This window comes from Takifugu rubripes, chromosome 9 (genome assembly GCF_901000725.2).
Source record: "Takifugu rubripes chromosome 9, fTakRub1.2, whole genome shotgun sequence".
NCBI lineage: Eukaryota > Metazoa > Chordata > Actinopteri > Tetraodontiformes > Tetraodontidae > Takifugu > Takifugu rubripes.
In genome coordinates, this window is record NC_042293.1 from 5,755,066 (window position 1) to 5,781,620 (window position 26,555).

Sequence of the window (26,555 nt, forward strand, 5' to 3'; positions counted from 1 at the left end):
ACAAGCCCACCTCACACTATACTGCCACCTACGGCACCACCCTGTATTACACGAACATTATAAGCGACTGTCCACTATAAGGATGGACTTGAATTCTAGTCAGAATATTTAATACTTCATACACAAGTAAAATGACATCTTCTTAAACGTCTGAAAAATTAAACATGAGCAAGATTAATAAAAACTGTGGAAATTAATAATTCAATTCCAAAACCTTCAGCAATTCTCTCATTCAAATGAAATTACATATAACTTTAAATGAACACACAGATATTAAAACAAATCTATAAAACACACTATCAATAGGACCTTAAAGCAAAATTTAGACATCTGAAATTTGTTTCAATCCTCCAGGAAACATGAATACAGTCCTTGCCTGGGCTCCCCTTCATCACCCGTCCTCCCCTCAGGGGTTCCCACAACAGAAAAGAGTGGAACTTGGCCTGCAGAGTGGTGCTGGTAGGTTAGGGTTAGGGTAATGTCCATTATCTTTACATCCTGTCCATAAAAGTTACAGAACTGCTGACAAAAAGCAACTCTGACTAATGCTTCCCGAGAATCTTCCTGAACAAACATATGGACCTTTACCAGAATTTTGTGGTTTCGTCTTGTCCAATCATCATAAATTCATTCTAATGTCCCCTGTAACCGTTTGGCTGAGAGGAGGATTCAAATGATGTATCACAAGGTCTCTGCCTTAATTGCACACAACAAAATAAAGAGAAAGGAAATAAAGAGAAAGGAAACAGCTTTCAGAGCAGCCATCATCAAAATTCTCTTGACGTATTTAATGTAAACCAAGGAGAACTCAGAACTCTTCATACAACACAGGAAATACATCACTAATCATTATTAATTACAATAACTGAGAAATACTGAAATGCTTGCAACGGTTCAGCTCAGCTGCAACATTACAACCAGCAAAAAAGTCTGTGAACAACCTGGAATAAACTTCTGGGACACATATGGAAAGAAAAACTTGGACTTCTCTGCTACTCCACCCATGTAAAGCCCTTTGATGGATGATAACAGGCAGCACCAGGACCTGTAACCTTCAGTCACTCTCACTGGTGCTGTCTGAGTTCATGTACCAGTTGTCCTCACCAGTTTCCTCCACAAACCAGGGACCTGGGGACCATGAACATAAAAAAGTCATCAAAAGTGTCATCTGCTGAGCAGCAGCCACTGTGGTTCAGTTGCCTACCATTCAGGGCTATGGCTTCTTCCTTCTCAAAGTGCTCCGTGTCGTAGCTCACAAAAATATTCTGCCAAGAAAAAGAAGTTGTTTATTCCAAGCGACTCAAGATGAGAAATATGTGAGCATGATCGCTGCTGATCAGCTGTGGGCCAAAGCTGATATCAGAGCAGAAAGCCCATCAGCTCCAGACAATACTGAGAGATTTACTGTTCTTTGATCAGCAGTTCTGTTCTGTAGTGCCTTATTCCTTCTTATGTTTTATATATATATATTCCTTATATTCCTTCTTCCATCTTATGTTTCAAAAGTTTCTGTCACAAAAATGCAGCTTTTCAGCTAAAACAGCTTCAATAAATACATATCTCCATTTGATGCCATTAGCATACTATTGGATGTCAGGAATGGACTGCTGCTGCCAACATTACCATCAGTGTGAACTTCCATCAGTACCTTGTTCCTAGAGAAGCGCTCCCAGTATCCCTGCTTCTGTTTCACTAGTTTGAGGACCGGCTCATTGCAGCTCATCTCCCAGCAGCAGCTCTCAGCATGGATGCTAGCCTGAAGCTCCAAGTCAGCCCAGTACTTCCGTCCGTTTGCTCTACCACTTAACACATGAGAAAATGTCCCGTGTTATATGTCACAGACATGTCTGTGTGAAGATCAGGCTGTAGAGGAGCCCACTCAGGCCTCTGAAAAGTTCTCAGAAGGTCCAGTAGCTAGAAATGTAAAACTAGACACAAACAGCCAACAACTAGATACCTGTAAACGACTCTGTCTGGGTAGAAGTGGCAGCTTTGATCCTCCGGATTCAGCAGCTTCACCGTCACCATCACAAAGTCACGCGTCTGGTACCAGCGGACCTGAGGGTGGAAACTGCAACACAAACAGTAGATGCAGCTTCACTTTTGGAGCTTTGTTGGCAGGAGGAAAACTATCTCCTACCTCCTGGTGGGTTCCTGGTGGGCTGAACCTTTGCTAAGCAGCCTGCTACCGTCCTCACAGAGGTGGATGGCTGTGGGCTGACTGGTTGAGGAGTAAAGTCTGCCGTCCTCACTGGTTCTGAAAATCAGAGACAATGGGAGGTTGATTGTTATTAAGCAAAGACAGAGATCAGCTTAACTTTTCCAGGCGTATGTATTACGCTTAATGACTCGTGGTCAAACATCCAGTTCCGGAAGTTCTCAAACATAAGAAGTAATGTCAAAACATTTACAATAAATCTGACTTCTGGTACTTTTAAATGTCAACATATATCATTGATAAATCTGAAGAATTGGTTCACTTGCCCCAGGTAGACCTGTGCACCTTCAGTTGGTCTTCACCAATAACCAACCTTGAGATTATCAAAGACGACTCCTCACAAATTGCAGCCGGGTAGGCAACAGCATCCCTTCCCGCTGGTTCTACTGGGAGCAGGGCCTGTGTCACTGGAGATCCTAGACCAAGGGGTTCAGAGTAAGAACAGTCACCCAGAACAGTCTCCTCAGCTTGGATCCTGGCCCCCAGAGATACTGCTGCTTCTCCCGACCTGTGAACATTCATCACCAGTTGACTACAGTCAGCTTCCCTGCTAGGACCACAGTCAGCATCCTTACCCAGACATGTGACCCATTTCCTGGCACAGTGCCCTCAGCAGGTCCAGGTGATCAGGGTTCTTGACGGCCATCCCAGTGTTGAGGATTTCTGTGTGCACGTTGTACTCGTTGATCACAGTTCTCATTCCAGGAATGTGGGCAACACATACCTGAGAAGTACAAAAGAAAAGAAACCCAGTCCAGTTGACAGAGAAAACTACCTTGGATACAATGACCTGGGTGATTGAGAATCTACACAGACATCTTACAAAAGAAAAGCTGTTAGCAAGATTCAAATCCAAACACAAGGCTGATGGACAACATTCACCATAGGATCCAGGAACACAGTCCTCCCCAGAGTGAAAACCACTCTGGCCTGGTGCGGCACACCTTGGATCTTCTCACGGATCGCTCTGGTGACCTGATTTTGGATGCAAAGACAGATCAGATGAGGATGGGAAGAGAGAATGTGTTGGGAGAGGAGACCTTTGGGTGCCAGTCCTTCTCACTGTCGGCTGGTCTGACCCCACAGACGATCATTTCGACAGCCTGGCTGGGCACAGAGTGGTACCGTTGAGGGAGCTCCAAGAGCTGGTAGGACTTGACTTCCTCCGTTTTCCCGACATCAATAAACCAAACTACATTGCTGGAAAATAGGCGGTCGCTTCTGTCAGAGACAGACAGGATCTTCACCCTGCCGGCAGGAGAACATGGTCATGGTCATCCTTCTCTGATGTTCATGGACATCTGATTTATGGTCACACCAGTACAGCTGAGAGAGCCGCTGCTGTTTAGGTTGTTCATGCCACACCTGTGGAACTCTGTGGCCTCCTGCACCACATACAGGCCTCCCTCCTTCACCTGCCTGGCTGCAAGCTTCTTCTCAGCATAGTGAGACGTCAAGTCGGTCACCATGCTCTGAAAATCATCGTGGCACTCCTTCCTGATAATACGACCGTAGAAGACCGACGCCGTTTTTACATAGAGAGGCTGGACCTGGGATCACATGATGTCAGGTGGTTTTATTGAGAAAGCTTCTTGATGACTTCTTTTAGACCAGCTTGAAAGACCTGCATGGAGCACGGCTGGTCTCATATTTTAGACGGACACAAGGGTGATTTAAGGCTGTTTTTACCCTGCATGCGTGAGGTATGTATGGTAATCGTCTCTGAGCACTGGGGAACAAAGTGGTCAGCAGTGGTTTTCACTGGAAATGAACCAGCTCACCTCTATAAGTCCTGTGGTAGGAAGCAGTGGCTGATCCAGATGATAAATCAGTCTGTGGCGATCAGGACACCCACTGCTGTCTCTGCGACACACAGAAAAAAGCCAACATCACCACAGCGTGCAGCCTCCATCCAGGAGAACAGAAATGCTCACATCAAAGAGGTCATGCCAGCAGGATCAAAGGGTTTTTTTAAGGGTTGATGGGTTAAAGGGTTTTTTAGAGTGACCGCCTGAATCCTACTGATCTCTGACGCCTTTGGTGTCCCGTTAAATGAAAACCAGTGAGAGCTGAATTGTTAAACTGGCACCAGTAAATCTCTGGTGCCATATGTTCATCAAAGACCTGCAGACTCCAATGGTCTTCAGATAGCTGCAGAGAGGACGGTCCATCTTCTGCTCTTCACGGGCAGCAAGGACACCCTGGACAAAGGAGAGTAGCTGTGGGGGCAGCTGGGCACAGGTCCGCTCCAGGTAATGCAGGATCCCCACACTGTGACTGGTGCTCCTCTCAGAGATGAACAGCACAGACTGCACAGGAGCAGGGCAGACAACAGCCAGGGCCTGCAGAGGAGCCTGGGAAAAGCAAAGAGACATCTTCCACAGCCAATCCTGATGTGTTCGTAAAAGCGATCGTTCCGATTGCTGATCAATGACCTCCGACAGACAGGAGTCAGCACAAATCAAGCTCATTGTACCTGTTCGGAAAGGTTCCTGAAGTTGTCAGCCATGCAGAAGAGTCGCTGACCGAACACTTTGGGAGACGCAGGAAAGTCGTAGTGGATGATACTCGTGGCATCCCTGATGCTCAAACTCTTCAGACACTCGGTGGAGGTCACTGGTCCCATCAGAAACCATCAGAGGTTAGACACAGACCGTTCACTGTAAATGAACCAACGGTTTACCCAGAATGATGTGAGTGCTGGGACCAATGTCCTCCCTCCACTGTTCCATCACACAGTCAAAGCGATGAGTCAATGTCTCGTGTACCATCAGGCAGAAAGCAGATTTGCTGCTCAGAGCCTGAAATTGAAAACGTCAGATATTCTCCAGACATCAGAACAGTGTTTTCATTCAGCATAAACCTGTGAGGACATAAGAGTTTCAAAGCTCTTACTGTCAACATGCTTTATTAGTACATGCTAATTTGAAGAATCAATCTTTTCAGAAAACACATTTGTCTAATCTAAAACCATAGCTGTAAAAAGAGAACTGATCCCCGTTACAGCTGCCAAAAGACACCAAAAGAAGGCCAGAGGCCACAGCATGAATGACGTCACAGTTAAAACAGAAATTCTCTTTCACCTTGAACACCTCTTCCACCTCCAGAGCAGATCTGGTTATGACCAGAGTCTTCTGACCAATGTTAGGATTCAAATCCAGCAAATCCAGCAGTTCAGAACTCTTCTTGCTCTCCATAGTTACGAGGACAATCTGGAAAAAGTTATAAGTATAAAACTTATACTGATAAAGTTGAGCTCTTTCACAAAACATCTGAGCCGTCAGATGATTGCTTGTGAATGAAGGACTTTGTGATAATTTCTGATAAAAAAGTTGACGTTTTGTCAGATCTGATGTTAAACCTGCTGGATGTCAGCATAGAGAGCCACCTCCTCCAACACAGACAGCACGATGCAGGGGTGTGGCATGTAATTGGCTAACAGGTGGCCCATGTGCCCACTCCATCGTTTGGCCACAGCAACCAGCTGGTGACAACGGGACATCGGTTCCCCCTTCAAGTTCCCTTTCTGGAAATGCTGCAAGATGGTCACCATCTGATGAGAGCATTTTTAAATCCACAGGAGAAAAAACGAAGAAGGAATTCAAAACGAAACCATCTGACACCTGGAACAGCCAAACTAGGACTCAGCATTCAGAGCCAGCTTGGCTGCAGCTACATTATTAAAAATAAACCTGCTGGGACGCTGGGACTTAAATATTGGGTCCCCATAAAATCAGGTGGCAGAATGAAGGATTTGGGACTGTCGTAGAGAAACGGTCACATTTTCATCAGCTTCACATGGAAACTGCCACATTTACAGCCAGTAGAGGTGTAGATGAACCTGTGGGGGAGAGAGACGGTGCTTTACCTGCTCAGGTGCAAGTGTGAATAGCCGGTCGGCCTCGTCCAACACCAGATGAGACAGACGCAAGAACAAAAAACAGTGGCAAGACAGCAGACGGACCAAGGTGAAGGGAGTGGTCACCAACAGAAGGCCTGGTCAAAACAGAAGTCATAATTTAGCATCAGCACAGGCATAGATTACCATTAGCATTTCTGATAAACCCCACGGCTCAGTTTCTTACACAGTTTCAGTTTCTTACAGTCCCAATCAACCAGTCTCACCCACCACGCTCCCACACTGGGAGTGTGTATGTGTCTACGCACAGAAGTAGTGCTGCTGAGAAGATTTGGACATTTTACAGTCAGCGACGTATTATTTGGTGTTTCTGCTGGTTCTTCCTACCCGTTTCCCTCCCACCAGTGCTCATCTCTAAAGGAACAGCCTTTCGGAGATTGCTACATCCCTCCTGGATGGCTTGTGTCTTCCAGGCATACTTGGGTTCGGTTGTGTTCTGTCATGTTTTGGGAACTATTCTATTGTTAAATTTCGCCATAATTTCTAATTCACATTTCCACAGATGAAATGAAACAGGAGAGAGTGTTTTTGATGAAGTAAAATCAGAAAATTTAGAATCAGATTCGGGCTGCATATAAAAATCCGATGACCTTGTTGATCACAAGCAGACAGAGATGAAGATGTTGACTCACAGTTTTTAGGGATCTTGAAGGCTTTAGCCTCGTCTTCTTTGAGGCCCAGCAGGATAATGATGGAGTGAAGGGTTTGGTTGACCTTTATCTCCTCCAGCAGGTCATAGACAACTTGAGCCTTTTCCCAGCCTGAACACAGCACGACAGCGATGGGCTGGACACAAGAGCAAAGCCCAAAGCTAAGAACACCCCAACTAATGACAGTTCAGTACAGGAGCAGACAGGTGTGATCAGGATGGCTTTCTAAATAAATATAACTTGAATATGAAGATGTTTAAGAATGAAGACGACGATGATGTTCTCACCCCTTTGCTGGAGGTTTGGCAGGTGAAGATGGAACTCAGCAGGATGTTGGTCAGGAACGGAGCCAGGTAGCTGAGCGGCTGCTCACTATTTTGTGAGATCACTAGCGTGTTGCACCCACGAGCCATAGCTGGCCAGCTATAGCAATCAGCTGGAGACAGAGTACTGTACTGTGCCCTCCACCAGCCCTGAAGACAGAGCAGCAGTGTGGGAAGCTCCACTGGGTGTGGAGCAGGTGATGAGCCCGTCCACTACAACCAAATCTTTGTGCAGTTCCCCCAGTCTCTACCCTCCCAATTCTCCGCATTCCCCTGTCCCCCAAGTCTCCGCACTCCCCTGTTCCACAGTCTCCACCCTCTCCTAGTCTCTGCCTTCCTCCCTAGTCTACGCCCTCCCCTGTCTCCCCTAGTCTCCACCCTCCCCTGTTCCCCCAGCCTCTACCTCGACAGTCTCCCTTCCATATGCCCCCCTCCCGAGTCTCCGCCCTCCCCTGTCCACCCAGTCTTCGCCCACCTTATCTCCACCCCCTGTCTCCGGTCCCATCTGTGTGGTGGGTGGTGGAAAGGTTGCTGATTTACTCCAAGGTTCTCACACTGCAAACAACCCATTGTGTGTTTTTGAGGCTGGAATTCAAAGTGAAGCTGAACATTCATTTACCCTGCGGAGATGCTCCATGATGGGGGCATCATCCCAGCTGCTGCAGGGTTCTACTGGAAGGGCAGAGTGAACAAGGACGGTGCTCTTACTGGGACCACTGGGAACAACCTGAGGGCCAATGACATGTGAGCTTTGAGCCTGTTCAAAGCTGTACTGGATCAGAACAATTCAAATGACTCATTAGGTTCAGAAATGCTGAAAGGTTCCACAGAGAATACCTGTTTGCACTCTAGAGCATCTGGATCATGGTCCAGAAGGTCTGGGTTCAACCACTTCAAAAAGCTGCAGGAGAGAGTTCAGGTCAGAGAGCTGGACTGATGCAGACTTTTGAAGTTCTGGACACTAAAGGACATCGTGGTCCACTGCGGAGCAGAACAGGCGGAGACGAAAACAGGTGCAAGCAGCACCAACAAACTGTTGCTGTATGTGGAGGAGCTGTGACGTCAAGACTCAGGTAGACGAGTTAGTCCTGATGTCTCCTGTCAGTCAAACTAGAGAAAACATTGCAGTTCCATCAAACTTTCAGCAAGTGAAGCGCACCGTGCACACATGACATCCTGCTCCCTGCTGCACGTCCTCTGTGCTGCTTCACACCACAGAGCGTTCTCATACCTCCTTTCTTCGGTTTTCTCACCAACACATTCAGCTTCATTTCTGCAGGTTCAACAAATCCGGTCCAAGGAAAGGGTCCATTCGATAGTCCCGAGCAGGGGTACAAAAACAGAGTTAGAGTTAGAGGGGCAACATCAGAAGGGCCTCAACACAGCATTCAGACACATGTAGCAGATATGGTGTCATGTGGTTAAAGCAAAGGTCCTTAGTCAGATGAGCCTAACCCTGCTAGCAGCATGCTAACATATATTAAGGAATATTCCAAAAAGAGATCCAAACAGGGCTTCACCTGTCAGCGACATCACCATCATCATCTTCAGCACCATCAGCAGCAGCACCATCATCATCATCTTCAGCACATTCAGCAGCAGCACCACCATCATCATCATCATCTCCAGCATCATCATTTTCAGCACCTTCAGCAAGCCTGAACACTGCTTGGCTGCCTGCACACACATGTCCATCTTCTGACCACTCCAGCTTGTGTTGTGGCCTCTAAAGCAGCAGAGGAGTTAAAGGTGAACATTCACTGCAGAAAATCTGTTGAAATGGTTTCAACATCTGCTCATCCACCCAATGCTCTGCCCCACACCAGCTCCTGCAGCCTTATCTCCTGTGGCAGGGTTAGAACCTATTAATTTCTAGTCACACAGTGACGATTAAATAATGACCATCATTAAACATCAGAATATAAAATCATCATTTAGTAAAGAAGCTCAAATGTTATACAAGAGTCCACATGTCCATGTGCATGTGTGATCTTTGTGGAGGCTCCTGCTGAACCGTACACCGATGTCTCAACACAAACCATCTCCCTGCCCTGGAAACTGGACATTTACATGTGTCCTGTCCAACAATGGCCCTTATTTACATGCTAGTGTGTGTTTTGTTGTCCTACGTGGAGCAGAGCTGCTGACCTTAGGTGTGGATGGAGGAGCCAGGTGGTCACATGCTCCACCCATAGACCAGCTTTGATGCAGCACTGTGAATGAAACCATGTTAGAGAGGACAACACCACCACCACCATCAGCAGCAGCTGATCTTCATTGGCAGGAGACGTTGGTGGTCAAGAACAAGACAGTCTGACCCAACAGGAAGCAGACAAGAAGTGTGTACCTGGAACCGCCACCCTCGTGGTCGTGCAGGCGGTCTGCTTCAGGATAGAAGCTGGTAACATAACAGGTTCTTGGTCAACCTCATCCAGCTCATAACCAGCAGCCAGCTGGCTGTTGTACAGCGCAAACTTCTTGGCCACCAGATCATCGTTGACACAAATCTAAAACGAGATCCAGACACCTCACTGTTCCAGTGGAACACCTGAGTCCAACCACTGCAGAGCTCCCAACAGCAATAAATATAGGATAGTTATAATAAAACAGGAAGGTTAAAGAGCAACACAACAGGTCTGGGGGTCACCTTGATGTTCCCAACAGTAACGTACAGCATGATGGGGGTGGGGTCTGTCGCCAAATCCAGCAGCACCACCTCCGATTTAGTAGACACTGATGGAAAAGAGAAGACTGATTAGACAAAGTGAGGAGGAGGGAGAGGGACAGTGTCTTACCTCGTAGCAGGTTGTGGAGGTAAAGTGTAGCTGAACTGTCCCACTGAGTGGACGGTCTGCAGAGAAGACAATAGTTGGACTTTTGGTCCTGGAAGCTTTTGAAGCAGCAACATTTCAGGCTTCTCTTACATGAGCTTTGCTCTCTCCTCTAACACATCCACTTGCAGGGTTGTGGGTTTGATTCCCATCAGATGGAGCCTCTTAACCCAGAACGGCAGCTGGAGGAAATTCTGTGTCACCACTCGGATCCTCGGCGAGATCACAGAGGACAAATTCAGTGTTTATTTGGCTAAAGTGTGTGAAGACAGCAGCATCGTCACTCCATCGCTCTGCCGATAGATGTTTCTGCACTAAAGGTCAGACCACCGCAGCATCTGAGAAGACACAGCTGTCAGACCTCACACATCACCTGACCTGCACTACCAGAAGTTTCCACCAACTTTGGGAAAGGTGTTGAAGCCCTGGTCACATCCAAGCGTGAGCAGTTGGTAGCAGCCAAGGGCAAAATAACTGTGTTGGCGGCAGAGCTAGGATAGCGCCAGATGAAGATGCTTATTTCTTACTGGTCAGAGGAAACAACCAGATGTTCTCCATGGTCCACCAGCAGGCAACGAGCTGTGCAGCACACAGAGTCCACAATGAGCGACTCCACCACGGCCCGGCACCATGACTGCAGCACAGACCAGTACACTACACAAACCTGCGGGGAAATACAGGCACGCACATGTCCGGCCCAGCCTAGCTTCAATCCAACGGTGTGTTAGGTGCGGTCTTACCTGCCCCTCCTCTAACACAGAGGGCTTCAGCTCCTGCTGGTCCTTGGTGACATCATGGTAGAATAAGTTCATCTGCAGCATGAGATGTTTGTACTTCTCCACGATGTCTGTCTCTCCTCCAGGTCCCAAGTAAACTCGACTCCAGATGCAGGATGGACTGTCCACCTGCAGTCAACAAAGAACCAAAATCGTTGGTGGGTCCATTTGGAACTGGACTTAAATCTAAGCCTTTACTGTTCCCACAGATGGCAGAAAAAGACAGCTAAAACAAGCAGTGCTCCTGGAAGTTGGTGGATGTGGAAAAGTCAAGACGAAGACATGTCAAAATGATGACTGGACCACAACATAAAACTGCATTAACATAAATCCACGATTGAAGTCAATGTAGATTTTTCTACTGTTGAAATCCTCACAAACATTAAAACGATGTCTGATAAATTACATTTAGCACGCGACATCAAACAAGCCACTGTAAATTCAACCATATCAAATGAAGGACTTTGTCCACCCTCTGCTAAAGTCAAGAGGTCAGAAAATCTCTGATTTACCTTTACAATGGATGTTGTCGCCATTGTGGTTGGCTTTAATCAATATGCACTACAATTTCACCTCAACACAGTGGACGCTGTCGGGAAAAAAAGTCACTAATTTTAACTCAAATTAAACACGAAGAACAAAAAAAAAGTCAAGTTAAGTCATACGAAATTAGCATGCGTGAGCTAATGCTAGCTAGCTCATTGGTGGCACATTGCTTTCAAATATAAAGCTTAGAATATTCTAGAATGGGTGATGCTGCAGTCTAGAAATAGTCATTGTTTGCCTGGCTGTTGTTGGTTTTTTATTTGTTTTTTGTTTTTTCAGTCAACCAAAGGAAATATTAATCTTACCAGGGACCGAATTTCTACACGAAACAGCCGGTAAATGCGGGGGGCATGTGTGTGCAGTTTTAGCCGTGACCGACAGAGGTCAGTGACAAGCCAGCTGTGTAGTTACGATCTAATGATCCTGGTTCGAGTCCGTGTCAGAGTCCGGGTCTCGGCACCGTCTGTGGCGAGTTTCCATGTTTCTTTCCACATTTCAGCATATCAGAGACTCTAAACTGTCCCCCTGCGCGCGCGCGCGTGTCCTGTGATGGACAGAATACCTGTCCTAGTGTGTTCCTATCTTTCACCTGGTGTCGGCTGAGATGTACACTACCACCTGGGTTAGAACCAGACCTCACTGACCACAAACTGCAAGGATGGGTTTACTTCAGATGCTTGGCAGAATACTTTAGGTCTGACTAGCTAACTAATTAGGCCTGAACATTATTTTATATTCATCATATCAAAATGCACACCATACAGAAAAAGCAATTGTGTGTTCCATATGCAGCCATTCCAAACTGTATCCATGTTGCAGTTTTCAGCATTGTTGCTGAATATCATATAAAGAGCAAATACATAATATCTAACATTTGTTTCTCTCATCTGTAAAGAATTTTCTGCTTAAGGCGGCTTCGATTCTCTTCTGCTTCCCTAATCTACATTTGTCGAGTTTCACTCAACGTATCTTTGAGTAAAGCTTTTGTGCTATGTGCTTTTGTGCTCGATCTGATTTTGGGCTCTAATGGCGTCATTTACTGTCTCGTTTGGAGTTAGACTCAGGATCGGGGAAGAAAAGCTTATGCGCTTTTGACTGATCAATCTGCCCTCCAGTCCAGCAGGAGACGGTAATTCACCTGCTTACCGTTTGTTTACCGAACGTTATAGAACAAGAAGAAGAAGAAGCAGTAGAGGAAGATTTTAAATATGATTAGGGTTAGGGTTACTTTGATTTGCTCTAATGTGGGAGCTTTTTAGGGATGGAGATCAAAGGAGCCGCTGTCGTTAACACACTTCCGCCCTATGGACACGTTATTGCCGCCGAGAAGTGGAGAAACTCTATGCTTCTTCAAGGTTTAAAAGGTGAGAGGAGCACTATTTGTTTCTATTTTAGGATATAAGTTGTCTTTCTAAGTTGTCTTTCATCAGGTTTTTATTAGTTCAGTTGCTACACAGTCGAAAAAGGTTGATACTGTCAAATGATGTTCTGACTTCATTGGAGGACAGTCGGACATAAGGTGCTAATTAACAGATTTGACCCGTCACTTTTCTATACATGGTGGCAAACAGAAGCTGAAACTTTCAGAGAGAAACAGCGTTTTCTTCTCATCATGCTGTAGGTGAAGGAGTGAAAATCCTGTTTGAGAGTCACCTGGGGCCTGCAGATTTCCATCTGCCCAACAAAAGCTGCGTCCTCTACCTGTCTGAGTGTGACGTCATCGCTGGCAACGGCTACAAGAGGAAGGTGGTTCGCTACAGAAACGTGAGTTTTAACCACAATCTGTTTTATCCTACTGTTCCAAAGCCTGAGACAAACTGTGCACGTCCTCTTTTCAAGGTCAGTGGTAGTTTACAGGAGTTGGTGCTAGTGGAGGACAGCCAGCTCTGTCAGCAGTACTTTTCCAGCGTGCAGAAGAAACTCACCTTTGTTTGGCTGAAGAGACAAGGGACACAAGTCTCATCCATACATGCACGCTTCATGTCTCAAAGCTTTATTTTACTTCAAAATATGTGTCTTTTGAAAAGGTCCCTCTTGCAGCAGTGGTCCTTGCTGCTTTCCTGCTGTTGGAAGTTCAACAGAAACATTAAGTTGGGGAAAAACTGTGATGCTGATCTCTTTGCTTACTGTAACTCACAGGATTAATGATATCTCAAACAACCACTCACAGGGAAACATCAGGATGTTATAGATGGACATTCCTGAATTCTCTCAGAGGTGCCAGATCCATCACATTAAATGTGCTTTAATCAATCAAAATTCTTTATAGTCTCGCAGCGTTGTCTTCTGGTTTCCAGGTGCACATGGACGATAGGGACAACACGTTCAGGAGACGAACTTCATTTCAGCTGTTGGACCCACTGGTCTTGAGTGTGGTCCTGCAGGTCCCCGGGGTAGGCCGTGTCAAGGCCCTAGCTCTGTTGAAGCACTTCTCCAGCCTCCAGCAGCTCTGCAACGCTGCTCCTTCTCAACTGGAGCCCATTGTAGGTCAGGCTGCAGCTCTGCTCATCCACCACTTTTTCAACAAACCTGTGAAGCCAGTTTGTTTCTGACGGACCGCCACTTGGGGGCGCCTGTAGACCCTCCATTGGCTGTCATCTTCAACCTCCGTCTGTAATGTTGGAACAGCTTTAACTGTACAGAATGTTCTTAGGATTGTTCAGCAAACATTTATTGAAAATGTGGAACAAGACATCAAGTGTGTCCATATTCATTCATGTCACAGTTCTGTGAGAATAAAGACTGATTACTTCCATCCCTGGTGCACACGCTTCTCTGCTCGTTACACCTGCTTTATTTCCTGTGGCTTCCTGGGAGCAGAGAGGTTTCTGAATCGCGTAATTTCCAACAATTGGCTTTTTTATTCTGCAGTGAAACTCTGATCTACATCAGAAAAAAACCTTAGAGTCTTTCAGCTCTGAGATGGGGCACAACTATTTGATTTAGTCCCGTTGGTCCATTTAAAGCTGCATCATGTGAAGGTTCAGAATAGCTGCTGTTTGCCTTTCACCCAGGTTTTTTGACCTCACTTATCTCTCCTCACTTTCCTGTATTTTACTTGTCTTTTGAACCCAGGAGGACCCTTTTACCACATATACACAATAAGCTTGATTTGGCCCCGTAGACCTGCCGACAGTCAAATTCAATAAAAACATGAAGCAAACACTCCCCACCACTCCTCTAGAGAGGAACAGTGGCTGAAGGTCATTGTGGGCCCTGAAGAGCCAGTCTTCCTGTCCCATCTGGAGCCTTTTCATGTGTTTTTCCCTCTGTCCTAGAGTTGACATGAGCAAAGCAAGAGCTATGAAAGACCCAACAAGAGTGTCCATTTGAAGACTGGCAGCCTCAGGTCTTGTGTCTGAGTGACACTATGGATGCTTACAAAAGCTCTGGCTTTCTTCTACTGCAGAGTGATGAGAGAAAAGAAAAGGGGGCTGCGTGGGGCGCTCTGGCCTGGAAACTGGCCTGCTGTATAGGGTTGGAGGATTAGGCTGTGGGTGATGGGGATGTTCACCCGACTCTCTCCAAGCAGTTTCAACTGGTTGCCAGTGTGAGTACAACGATGGTGGAGTCGGACCAACATCCGCCACAAACAGAACATGTGAAAAAATGTCCACCTGTCCCGCCTGTCCATTCATCTGTTGGCACGTCCACAACTTTGTCAGAGCTCCTGGTTGGCCATGCACAACGTTTCTTGTCCCTGTGACCTTCTGGAGACTCTGGATAGACTCTCGAGTTTCACCATGTCAACACAAGAATCAGTGTCTTCAGAGGAGCTCAGGAGGTGTCAGCTGAAGACATCAGGTGATGATAGGCTCCTGGGTGGCTCCAGAGGCCACTGGTGGATGTTGGATGATGCACTGACACAGTGCTCATGAACTCTGACACTCAACCAAACTACTGTTGGGCTCTGGCACTTAGCTGAGTCTGGAGGTACCTGAAGACTAACGCCAATGCATGTGAGACCAGTAATATCCTGATTGTGAAGGTTCCAACGAGCTTCTTTTTTTTACTGGTGACTGTTGCATGTTAGCACATTAAAGGTAGCTCTTCCAGGAGCACATTGGTGCACTCACGGAGCTGTTACAAGAGTATAACTCTCACTTCTCCTTCATTTACCTCTTGACGCAGGAACGTATTCTTTCCTGGTCAACAGCCCAGATACAATTCCCAGCACCGAGGGAAGCACTTCTTCTCAGAGTGTATTGTGGAGAGGAATGCTATTGAATTGGCTGTTTTTTCATGCAGCAGCCTCTTTTGTGTTGAGTCTAAGGAAGTCTATTGTGCAGGCAGACACCCTGAGAAAAGAGGCGAGCTTGTCTGCTGGTGCTTCAGCAGCGGCCCAGCCTGTAAAAAGAGCTGAATGAAGCTCTGCCATCGGAAGCAGCCGGCCTGAACTCAGACACAATGCTGCTGGGCAACTTTGAAGAGCAGCAACAATTAAAAACACAGCTTCACTATATTAATTATGCATTCACGCTTTTGTCTTGGGGGGTTCAGAATGGCGAAGTGCAGAACTTTTAGATTCAACGGCTGTGAAAGTGAGCTGACTGTAAACATGCTAATGATTCTGCAAACGCTGCAGCTGGATGAACAAGAAGAACCTGATCCTGGTGTTCAACCCAAACTTTGCTGTTTGAATGAGAACATGAAAACAGAGCAGATCTGCAAAACCTGGTTTCTTCACCCAGAGCATGTTGCTAGGACACGCAGAGTTAAAGCCTGGAGTTGCACTTCGGAGATTCTTTTTCTGTAAGGCCTTTTTTCCTATCTCCTCCACTGGTGGCCAGCAGGCATAAAGCAGCTCTCTGCAGGCACTGAGGTGAATGTCGGCTGGCTGGCAACGCTATCAGGTGGTTCCCTTGTCCTTCCAGTCACAAGCCATCACCTCCTGGGCTCCAGGGAGGTTTATTTCCAACAAGCCCAAAGTGTTTTGAAAAATGGTTATGCTGGGAGAAATTCCTTCATCAGAGATTCAGCAGCTCTGAAGAATGAGTGAGTGTCCGGAGAAAATCTGAAAAGGTCTCCCACTAAAACCTTTTAGACAAACAGGAGTCCTGCTGTCTGTCACCTGGACTGGAAGCTGCCTCTCCTACCTCGGTACCCTGAGGTAGGAGAAGCAGTGTTTGTGTCTTCACCGTTGTTGAGCTCGTGTCACCATCATCTCATTAGCGCAGAAACACCCATCAGGAGAGGCACAGCAACCTCAGAACACAAATCAATTGTAATTATCATTGCTGCTTTGTAGAAAAACCCATGTTTGACTCTTCTTGAAGCCAGACTCTTGATTTATTTACCCTGTCAAATGATAAGAACGGGAAATCCTTTTCTCTGTCCTCATGAAGACCTTTGCCTTATAGTTTGGATTTTGGCTTCAGCAGACTCCTACAGCTCTCCTGGTCTACAGCTCTGCTCTGTCGCATGTCTTTCAGGTTTTCTGGACTGAAACCCTTCAGGGCTGTGGAGACCAGCGGCACAACCTGGAAGTTTATTTTGTATCTGACTGGGACCTGTTGGGATCATCTGAGAAGAGCCGCAATGTGCTCGACTCAAGCCTGCCGCTGTTCTGTGTTGTCACAGTGACCGGTGGGTCACAGCCCATCCCAGGAGACCAAAACCTGGACCGTCTTCTCCTGCTCTGCTTGTCTTTCAACCACTGTGTCAGCGTGTGTTGGTGTGTTTCACCTGTGCTGTGGTGGCAGCAGAGTGAAGGAGCGTGTGAATGCAGAGCTCATTAGTGCAGCAGGAGAGTCTTGGAGGACACAGAGATGCCAAAGGTGAAGTGAGCATTGAGGGTGTCAACACATTCCTGCCACTTTACTTGGCTGAGCCGGGATGCCGTGTGTCCCAGAATAGAAGGTCTTTTTCCATTGTGTGTGAGTGATTCTAATAGAACACATGTGAAGGCTCTTCTCTCCCTAAAAGGAACTTGTTGTCATTGGAGAGGCCTGTGAGTGCTGCTGCTCTCAGAAGATAAAAGCCAAGCAGACATGCTGTTGGCTGGAGCCTCCTTCAGTGGAAACCACCAAAACAAGCATAATAACAATTAATCTGTGCCAACAACCAGCAGGCTTTGACCCAGAGTGGCACCTTCAAGAGCGGAGTAGAGAGAGGGGACAGCCACCGTTCCCATCGGCCCAGCGTTCATGTTCTGGTCCGGACATCTGCCCAACAACAACACCAATGTTGTCCATTAGTGCTGCTGATCAGCCTGAACAACAACAGGTTCGAGGCTGAAACACTGTGTCTTGTTCAGTTTTGATGTACCACCTATAAACTTGCTTCATTTAAAATGATTATCTTTCACTGACTTCATCAGCCTGTAAACCAGCAGCCTTTGGCAGAGCCTTATGGGGCTGCATCAACACACCGGTGAGATGAGGTCATCCTTCAGTCCGTTTGTTGCTCCTTGTACATGTTCTAAAGGACTATGGTAAAGGTTGGGTTTTTAAAGGACCCGAAAGCAGCTATAAAAAGTCCAACAACAAGTCTTTATTTAGCAAATTCAACTGGCAATCCCCCTGGACTGCAGGGAAGCACTGGTCCAGTCTTCTGGGGTGCACAGCAAGCTCCAGCGCAGAGCCAACACAGGGGTCAAGTCTTGCGCATTCTCTAGTCCAGCAGGGCAGCATGGAGACCTCGAACAAGCAGGGGAAACCACCAAATCTCTCCAACCCTGGTAGACAGGCGCTCCCTCCTTAAATAGGTGGCCTGATGGCGATTGCCGACAGGTGCGCCTGCCTGCAGCGCCAGCTGTTGCCAATATCGGCTCCTCCACGCCCCCTGCAGGAAAAAACAGACACACAACCCAAAACCCTGGACAACAACAACAACTATAGCAGAATGGTGGTGAATCAGCTCAACCAAACCCTTCCGAAACCTCCTAAAAACTAAGAAAGTAGTTGAGTAATACGTCTGCCGTTTCCTAATCCTAGAGCCTGACCTCTGACTTCCATGTGGGTCCGTGTGTGTATTGTGGATGACTCGAGAGTGGTGTTGGGACAGTTTTAATAAGTGGCTTTATTAAATACTTGCAGGTAACAGCACAGAAGTAATCACGGGCCTCCATGGAATGCGGAAAACACAGCACAGCCACAGGTGGGCAACGGTCCAAATAAACACACGGCAAAACTCTTAATCAGGGACAGAAGGTTGTCAGATTTACCAGGGCAGAGATGTAGAATAAAAGTCCAAGACAGGCAGGGTCAAATCCATTAAGTCCAATCAAACAAAGTGCTGGAGAGTCAGGCATGGAGTGATAACAATCTGGCAAAGCAGAACTGCACTGCTGTGGATTAAATACAGTTTAGGCAGAAACAACAGGTAAAAATGCTGAAGCCAAATCAGATGGGTGTAGAAGGCAGAGTGAGTGGAATTTTCCACTTCAGCACAAGAGCAGAAGAGCAGGCAGTGACAGGTACCCCCCCCCCCCCCCCCACCCCCCACCCCCTCCAGTTACGACCCAAAAGCAGGTCCAGGGCAGAGGAAGTGGAGCCACCGAAAGGAAAAAAATAGAACCACCTTAGGGTCGGATAATGCGGCCAAACTCAGCAAAGTGTCCAGCTCAGAGCCACTCCTGGGTGTCTTCCCTCACTGTGGGCCACCAGAAATGTTGATGAATGGCCTGTTGGGTGCATAGAGTTTCAGGATGGCAGGTAAGTTTAGAGGAGTGAAACCACTGTAACACCCCTGCCCATAAGGGTACGGAACGAGCAGACAGTTCAGGGGACAGGCACTCGGACTTGGTTGACCTTCAGTGGCTCTCTTCACCTCAGACCCAGTGTTTGTCTCCTCATTCTGGAACTGCCGGAACAAGGCATCGGGTTTGGTATTGCAGGATCCTGGGCAGTGGGAGAGGGTGATGTCATAATGTGATGTCACAATGTCGTAATTCCTCTCCGCAGGGGACAGGAACTGAGAGAAGAAAGCACATGGGTGGAGTTTCTGGTCAGTGGAAGACCGCTGGGACAAGACAGCTCCTACCCCTACATCCAAGGCGTCCACCTCAACATCAAACTGACGTGTATGGTCAGGCACCTGGAGGATGGGCGCGGACATGAAGCGGGCCTTGAGAGCCTGGAAGGCCTTCTCTGCCGTAGGAGTCCATCGAAAGGGCACTTTAGAGGAGGTTAGTTTGGTAAGAGAAGCTGCCACAGTGCTATAGTTCCAAATGAAACAGTAGAAATTGGCAAAGCTGAGAAAGTGCTGCAGCTGCTTCCAATTCTCTGGCACTGTCTAACACATTAACAGCAGACACCTTTGCTGGGTCCATCTGGAGGTGTCTTTTTGCCACCACGTATCCCAGGAAGGCAACTGAGGAGGCGTGAAATTTGCACTTCTAGGCCTTAACATATAATGAGTTCTCCTGCAGACGCTGGAGTACCAATTGAACATGGTGGGTGTGGTCCTCCCGGGTTTTAGAGGATATCATAATGTCGATCAGAATGTCATCCAGATAGACAAACACACATCTATTGAGCATGTCCCACAAAATGTCATTCATTAGGGCTTGAAAGATAGCTGGGGCATTGTGAGGCCAAACAGCATGACGAGGTACTTGTAGTGTTCTGTGGGTGTGTTGAAGGCTGTCTTCCACTTGTCCCCCTCTCTAATGCGGACAAGATGGTAGGCATTGCGTAGGTCTAATTTTGTGAAAATAGTGGATTCCTAGAGCAGTTCAAAAGGAGACAAAATCAGTGGAAGGGGGTACCAATTCTTAATGGTAATGCTGTTAAGACCACGGTAGTCAATACAGGGTCTCAATGTCCTGCAGGGGCCAGAAAAACCTGGCCCCTGCAGGGGAGAAAGAGAGACGGATGAGACCCGCAGCCAGTGAATCATTTATATAGGTGTCCATGGCCTTCGGCTCAGGTTCCGACAAAGTGTACAGGGCGTCCTGGGAGGGTGCGGTGCCCGGCAGAAGTCAATGGCGCAATGATATGGGCGGTGAGGGGGCAGAGATGTAGCCATGGCTTTACTGAAGACTTGGCAGAAATCCTGATGCTCAGGTGGCACCATGTGAACTGAACTGTGTTATGAACTGGAGTCGGGAGGACAGACAGGCGAAGAGGCTTGCTGCAGAAGAAAAGTCCCAGGCGGGCACGGTCAAAACCCAGTAAGTCCAACCAAAGAAAGTGCTGTAGAGTCCAGCATGGAACGATAACACTCTGGCAAAGCAGAACTGCACTGCTGTGGCCTAAATACACCCTAGGCAGAAGCAACAGGTGAAAATGGTGAAGCCAAATCAGATGGGTGTGGAAGAGGGGCATGGCAGAGTGAGTGGAATTTTCCACCTCAGCATGAAAGCAGAAGATCAGGCAGTTACAGTGGGGGTGTTAATGACAACCAGTCTGTCATGTGTGTCATGACCTCATTACCTCAATCCATGTGTTGGCTGGGGGTTGGGGGGGGTTGGCCTGATGCTCTGCATACAGACACACAGAAACAGTCGTCAACATCACAGCAAACTATAGTCATTCACAATCGGATCATGTAGGGGGACCCTCCTGCTGATGGCCGGCTGGGTAGAGAGGAGGAGGAGAAGGGAGGAGGACAGGTAGAGAATAGAATAGAGAGGAGAGGAGAGGAGAGGAGAGGAGAGGAGAGGAGAGGAGAGGAGAGGAGAGGAGAGGAGAGGAGAGGAGAGGAGAGGAGAGAATAGGCATAGATCATATAGAATACATACAAAACCCTGTGAAACATGGAGGGACCGCATTATTCAGTCAGCAACTTGTCAGGTGACCAGTCAGGAAAACGGTCAGTTGCCAGTCAGTAAACCAGACAGGTAAATGATCAGTAATCAGTCAGTTAACCATCCAATTAATTAAGCCAATTAACCAGTCAGTAATCAGTCAGTTGGCCAGCAAGGAAAACAGTAGGTACCCAGTCATGAACCAGCCTCGAAAACACTCCCTAACCACCCCGTTAATCATTTAAACCAGTCAGTAGGGCAGCAAGGAAAACAATCAGTAGCCAGCCTGTTAATCAGCCAGTTAACCAGTCAGTAGGCCAGCAAAGAAAACAATCAGTAACAAGCCAGTTAACCAGTCACTAACCAGACAGTTCACCAGCCAGGAAAATGACCAGACAGCAAAACAGTAGGTAACAACTCAGTTAAAAGACCATTCAGTTAACCATTCGGTTCAGTAACCAATTAGTTGACCAGCCAGGAAAACAGTCAGTTAGCAGTCAATAACAGTCACTTCACCACTCAGGTGATGAGACTGGTGAACAGCCAGTTAACTAGTCAGTTTGTGAGGATGTTGGTTGAGACCTCAAATGTTCCATCATAACTCCGAGTGGACTTCTGATGCCAACACTGGTCAATGGTGGACAGAAGGATGAAGGACGTGAGGACAGGACATTTATGACAAAGACCATCTGACTATTGGCCTGCATTCCTGAACAATGGGAACAATGCTGAGACACCTGCTGTCCCCAAAAAAAGGTTCCCTTAGGGAGGGTTAGTTGTTCAGGTAACATGAGTGGATCAGTCCTGTTGCTGGAGTGTGAATGACCAAACAGGAAGTTCCTTCATCTGTAGTCTCAATTTACCTAGAAAACACAAACATAGCCTTAAATGTGTGACCACTAGCCACCTTCAGCGCTCTCAATGGTTCCCCTCCATTCACAGGATCACCATTGGCTTTTCAGTGTGCAAAAACTTACATTACTTATATTTGTCATCTAGACATTTTAGAAGTGAAAATGGCCATCAGTGGCGCTGATGTGTGCTACGCTAGGTGGTTAGCCCCTTCTTCAGTTTACTAGAAATTCATAAAAATAGCACAGTGGAAATGATAAAACTTTCTTAGCTTTGGAAATGATGGCGTTTCGTCTTACTGTTGGGTTGTTTCCAGACGATCCTGGAGGGAAAATGATGGTGAAAAAATTCTCCACCAACTCCTCAGAAACATGCTTGAATGGCTCTGTGGGAGTACGGCTAATTTTATTAGCCTCCTTTCAAGCACAGCAGAAGCTTTTTCTGCATAAATTAACGATAATCCAGAGTAAATTATGCAAATGTATTCAGAGCCATAAAGGCCGGACTGGTGTGGTCGTTTATTGTCACGTTAGAACCTCTGAGCCAATCGCCAAACCTTCAGGAGGATCCAGGGAATCGGACCTTCAGGTGGCCAGATCTATAGAAGGACTCCCCATTACACCAATATGGTAAAAGGTTTGACTGGGACAGACAGAAAACAGAGAAATAAACAAAGGAAGAAATTAATTTGAAAACAGATGAAAAATACTTCAACACACACACACACACACACACACACACACACACACACACACACACACACAGACACACACTCACACACAGAGACACACACACACACATACACTCTCCCTCTATTTTCCTTTCCTTTCATCAGGTGATCTGCTAAATCAGGGTTAGGGTCAGCAGTGCAACAGGTCAGCCGTTAAGTGATGTCACCTGTTTTTATCTTTATTCCACAAGATTGTGATATTCGGAACTTTGGAGCTTCTGCTCTTTGTGATATTCAGAACTTTGAAGCTTCTGCTCTTTGATTCCACCCTGGATGTGAGTGAGAAGTCATTATTCTGTGTGCTGGACTCTGTTTGCTGTTTTGGATGTTTTATCTTGAAAGGTAGTCCGTAAGTGAGTTTACTGACTCTTTACCGGGGCTTTTCCGGGGCTGCTGCCGGGTGGAGGAGGCTGGCGTGTCTGCGGACTGTGGGTGGCGCACTACTCCAGTCTGTTGGTTGGGGTGGAGCAGAGCGGAGCAGGGATCAGTTGTACACACCCGGCTTCAGCAACATCTCAAAACAGCGTCAGGCAGGAGCGAAGCAGCATGAAGCTGTGAGGACTGCGGAACCCCGGGACCTGGCCCCGAACCCCCGACTCATCACTTTAGCTTTTGATCCCCGACATGGAGCTGGCAGGCGGGCTGCTGCTGCTGCTGGCTGCGCTCTTCACCTTCCTCTGCCAACAAGGTAAGACGCTGGTCTGTGCTCAGGACGCCGACAGGCTCGTTCTGTGCTTCTCCATTTTTCCGTTTGCGCTTCGACTCCTGGAGCCGCAGAACTGCCTTTGTTGGAGAACCACACCGACTTTGCGCTGCGTAACAACAGCTGCGTCCTTGGAAATGTTGGCGCGCACAAATTCTTGCAAAAGAGCCTAAATTGGGTCTCTATGGTGATGAAGAGTTGATGATAAGGGTCTGTGGGATGGCAGGTGAAAATGGGAGCGAGGTGTCATAGATCAGATCCAAAGCGCAGCTGTCACGCAAGAAAAGAGCCTTTTGGACACGGTGGTCAGGCGGGCTCGTTCAGGCCGCCACATTTTGCGTTCTAATCTGCAGACCAACGTTGCTTCCAGTCAGCAGCGCTCAATTGCTGTACTGATCTTCTTTCTTCGTGATTGGAGCGAACACAGAACTTTCCTGCTCTTCATTTTCTTCTGTAATTATTATTGTAATAATGGATGATGGAGAACCTTCTGGTGCATGAATACTTCATCTCATCAGTACTTTTGGCACTTTCGATGACTAAAGACTTTATCAGCTCCAACATTCTTGCCTCCTTTTCAACTTGAACTTTTCAACTTTTAGAACGGTTGTCAAGGAAAGGCAGATTAGTTCCATTTTTGTTTCATCCATTTAGAGTTCACAGTCTGGATTCTGTAGAAACCCAGAGTCTGAATAGCTACAGTGGCAGCTAAACTGCTTCTAACAGGAAGAAATCTTGGGCAGGACGAGGCTGATGGGGGAACCCTCCTGCTGATGGACAGAAGGACAGAGACATCGGCCATACAAGCAGATACATTAGTTAAACTGAATGTGCAGAACTAAAACGGAGCTTGTCAGAGGGGTCAAAGGTCAGCAGGTCAGCAACTTTGTGTCTGGGTCAGCAGCATAGCTAAGATGATGCTAAAGATGAGCTCTTTCTATTCTAGCTATTAGCATTAGCTTAGCTTGTTCCCCTCAGTATCAACCACCTCCCTCTCCTCTGTTCTCTTCTCTTACACCAGGTAGCCACTCTGGTACCAGTGGTCTTTGCTAACCTTGACTCTCAAGAGTGTCTATCTTCTTTTTTAAGCATGTCGAAAGAGGCTGCAGCTCCTCACAGTCTCTGTGGTGTTCCTCTAACAGATTAGCAGGTATTAGGCTCAACAATGTTTGGTGAACACGACCTGACCCGGCCCAGCCTGGCCTTGCCCGGTCCAGCCCGGCCCCACTGAATTATGCTGTCAGAGTTTGTTTAGTAACACAAGGAAGGAGAACAACTGTGAGAAAGAAAGATGTGTGGGAGCAGACGGGAGGAGGGGGTCCATTGGGGCGGGGCTAATGTGGTTGTGACCACACAGACGTGGAAAGGGGGGCTTCTGTGAGTGTGTATCCAGACACATTCTGGAGTCTTTTGGATCTGACCTGAAAACACTGTTTTCTCTCTTATGCTGGTGTTCTTTTCTTAATTCTTAATCTCTCCTTTTTTCTCCTTTCACCCTGTTGCCCCCCAAGGCAGCCATTGTGTCTCTGCTGGTATCCGTCTGGTCTTCTGCCTCTTCTTACTCCTCCTCCACCTCATCCTCCCCAACTTCTCTTCTACCTCTTGTCCTCCCCCAAATCCTCCTCCTCTCATCCTCCCCCAACTCCTTCCCCTCCTTCTCCACTCATCCCCCAACTACTCCCCCTCCTCTCATCCCCCAACTCCTCCTCTTCCTCTCCTCCTCTTTTCCTCCCCCAACTGTTCATCTTCGTCTCATCCTCCCCAACTCCTCCCTGCCCTCCTCTTGTCCTCCCTAACTCCCCCCCTTCTTCCCCTCGTTCTCCCCAACTCTTTCCCACCCTCCTCCTCTTGTCTTCCATCAACTCTTCCCCCTCCTCCTCCTCTTATATGCTGAAGGTTTTACACAACACCTCTATCTCAGACATGAGACTTATCCTCTTATCTGGATCAGAACCAGCTTAAATTCCTCAGTCACCCTTTTACCTTCACCTACTGTGACACCCCCCCCCCCCCCCCCCCACCCCCCCACCCCCACACACACACACAAACACAAACACATACGCTAATGCTAATGCACACCCTGGTCAAGACAGATGTTTCTGCTGTGGTCAGGTGATGTGACCTCTGGACCACCAGGACTGGACTTTTAAAGTGGGTTCAGACTCTTGATGTCTGTCCTGCTGTAGTTTCAACAGATTCTGATGGTTGATGGGAAAATGGTGTCAAACAATGACGAGTAGGAAACAGCCGCCAGCAGAAATGTGTCAATGGCATTGAAGGACAAATCCATAATTTCCTCAGTGCGCCCTCCCCCGTCCCCCCATCGTCCCCGCTGCTTTTTTAAACTGGGTCATTTCTCAGAATAGTCCAATGTCCCCTCAAAGCCTTTGCTAATGACACTGATTGCACTCATGATGCTGTCAACGGGAAATGAGACCAGTAAGGTCTGGAATAAAAGTCTGCTGACAACAGAGTGACACTTAATTCTTTGAGGAGTCCTCATTCAGGCATCCCACTATGAGTCTCTACTTGTGTTTCTTATTCCCATTGTCCCTCATGCTGAGTTTGAGGTTGCAGGTCTTTATTAAAGGTATGTGATGGAGATGAATGTTCTTCAGCTAACAGCATTGACATGCATTAGCACTAGCTGTGTGGTCAACAGAAGACTTGTATGTTGGCGTGGTCTGCTGCCATCTTGTTTCTCCAAACAGAAGCTCCTGCAGGACCCTTTTGGTCGTTATGTTGCAGCTCAGATGTAAAGGTGCAGTAAATTAGTGCTCATGTACTGTATATGATCTCACCCTCACTGGCTACTAACGTCATTTAATTTGAGTCTTTATCGAGTTTTTAGGTTTAGTCCCAACAGGGCAAAATGAACAAATGGACCTTTAAACTGGCAAGTCATTACCTGTGGCAGGTTTGGAGGTCATCCAAGATCCAAAGTTTATTGTGGAGTCGTTATGGTTTTACGTAGCAACGTGAACACCTTGTCTATACAAATGGGCCTCGGCATTTACGCATCAGTGGACCGATGTCTGGTTCTCTGTGAAACTTCCTGCTGAAACTGTAGAGGGCAAAGCAAATCCATGATTCACTGTGCCTTTTCTGTCAAAGCCAAGGCAACATGATGGATGCCTGTATGTTTTAGAGGGTCACCGAGCAACGCTGATTACTTCTACATTTACAGCAGCACCACCAACAGCAACCATCACTATTAAAAAGTCAGAAAAGAAGCTGCTCATCACAGTTTCTCATATTTGCTAGCTGCTGCGGAGCTGCTTAGATACAGCTAGCGGTCCCAGGAAGCGTAGCCCAA

At 47.2% G+C, this 26,555-nt stretch overlaps 3 protein-coding genes across 13 annotated transcripts in view; 2 read left to right on the forward strand and 1 right to left on the reverse strand.

Moving 5' to 3' along the window:
* Positions 1 to 775: 775 nt before the first annotated feature.
* tdrd12 (tudor domain containing 12) lies at positions 776 to 11,642 on the reverse strand. 4 transcript variants are annotated; one of them, XM_029842277.1, is made up of 32 exons: positions 11,569 to 11,642; positions 11,230 to 11,306; positions 10,682 to 10,846; positions 10,469 to 10,605; positions 10,035 to 10,154; positions 9,906 to 9,961; positions 9,758 to 9,843; positions 9,458 to 9,617; positions 9,259 to 9,323; positions 8,631 to 8,836; positions 8,270 to 8,383; positions 7,948 to 8,011; positions 7,730 to 7,882; positions 7,075 to 7,260; positions 6,770 to 6,923; positions 6,087 to 6,214; positions 5,580 to 5,753; positions 5,302 to 5,430; positions 4,902 to 5,019; positions 4,695 to 4,834; positions 4,343 to 4,572; positions 4,000 to 4,081; positions 3,584 to 3,768; positions 3,259 to 3,466; positions 3,101 to 3,193; positions 2,794 to 2,942; positions 2,532 to 2,726; positions 2,141 to 2,257; positions 1,958 to 2,071; positions 1,649 to 1,802; positions 1,205 to 1,265; positions 776 to 1,128 (listed from the first exon to the last, which is right to left on the reverse strand). In XM_029842277.1, exons 2-32 carry the CDS (start codon positions 11,251 to 11,253, stop codon positions 1,055 to 1,057), a joined length of 4,041 nt encoding a protein of 1,346 aa, XP_029698137.1. In that variant the 5' UTR covers positions 11,254 to 11,306; positions 11,569 to 11,642; the 3' UTR covers positions 776 to 1,054. The 4 variants fall into 4 exon arrangements, with proteins under 4 accessions (XP_029698137.1, XP_029698136.1, XP_029698138.1 ...); XM_029842276.1 differs by having other exon boundaries at positions 5,580 to 5,771; XM_029842278.1 differs by having other exon boundaries at positions 5,580 to 5,771; positions 7,730 to 7,837; positions 11,569 to 11,641.
* A 754-nt stretch (positions 11,643 to 12,396) lies between these two features.
* On the forward strand, positions 12,397 to 14,020 carry faap24 (FA core complex associated protein 24). The gene is made up of 4 exons (XM_029842058.1): positions 12,397 to 12,627; positions 12,885 to 13,027; positions 13,103 to 13,219; positions 13,561 to 14,020. Exons 1-4 carry the CDS (start codon positions 12,525 to 12,527, stop codon positions 13,813 to 13,815), a joined length of 618 nt encoding a protein of 205 aa, XP_029697918.1. The 5' UTR covers positions 12,397 to 12,524; the 3' UTR covers positions 13,816 to 14,020.
* Positions 14,021 to 22,575: 8,555 nt separating this feature from the next.
* ptprz1a (protein tyrosine phosphatase receptor type Z1a) overlaps positions 22,576 to 26,555 on the forward strand; it is a 29,586-nt gene continuing 25,606 nt past the window's right edge. For 2 of the 8 annotated variants that reach the window (XM_029841417.1, XM_029841414.1), the window contains exon 1: positions 22,592 to 23,224. In XM_029841417.1, the coding sequence (XP_029697277.1) occupies positions 23,161 to 23,224 (64 nt within the window). In that variant the 5' untranslated portion in view covers positions 22,592 to 23,160. Of the gene's footprint in view, positions 23,225 to 26,555 lie in introns of all 8 variants that reach the window. The other 6 variants (XM_029841419.1, XM_029841420.1, XM_029841413.1 and 3 more) reach the window with 6 other exon arrangements.

Bases quoted from the DNA above. Each gene is read 5' to 3' on its own strand.
- faap24 (XM_029842058.1), top strand. From the start codon at position 12,525: ATGGAGATCAAAGGAGCCGCTGTCGTTAACACACTTCCGCCCTATGGA. The intron at 12,628-12,884 runs GTGAGAGGAGCA...ATCATGCTGTAG, and splicing joins GCTTCTTCAAGGTTTAAAAG to GTGAAGGAGTGAAAATCCTG. The intron at 13,028-13,102 runs GTGAGTTTTAAC...CCTCTTTTCAAG, and splicing joins AGGTGGTTCGCTACAGAAAC to GTCAGTGGTAGTTTACAGGA.
- tdrd12 (XM_029842276.1), bottom strand. From the start codon at position 11,253: ATGGCGACAACATCCATTGTAAAG. The intron at 7,261-7,729 runs GTAAATGAATGT...CTCTGTCTTCAG, and splicing joins TCATGGAGCATCTCCGCAGG to GGCTGGTGGAGGGCACAGTA. The intron at 4,082-4,342 runs GTCTTTGATGAA...TGTGTGTCGCAG, and splicing joins AAGACCATTGGAGTCTGCAG to AGACAGCAGTGGGTGTCCTG.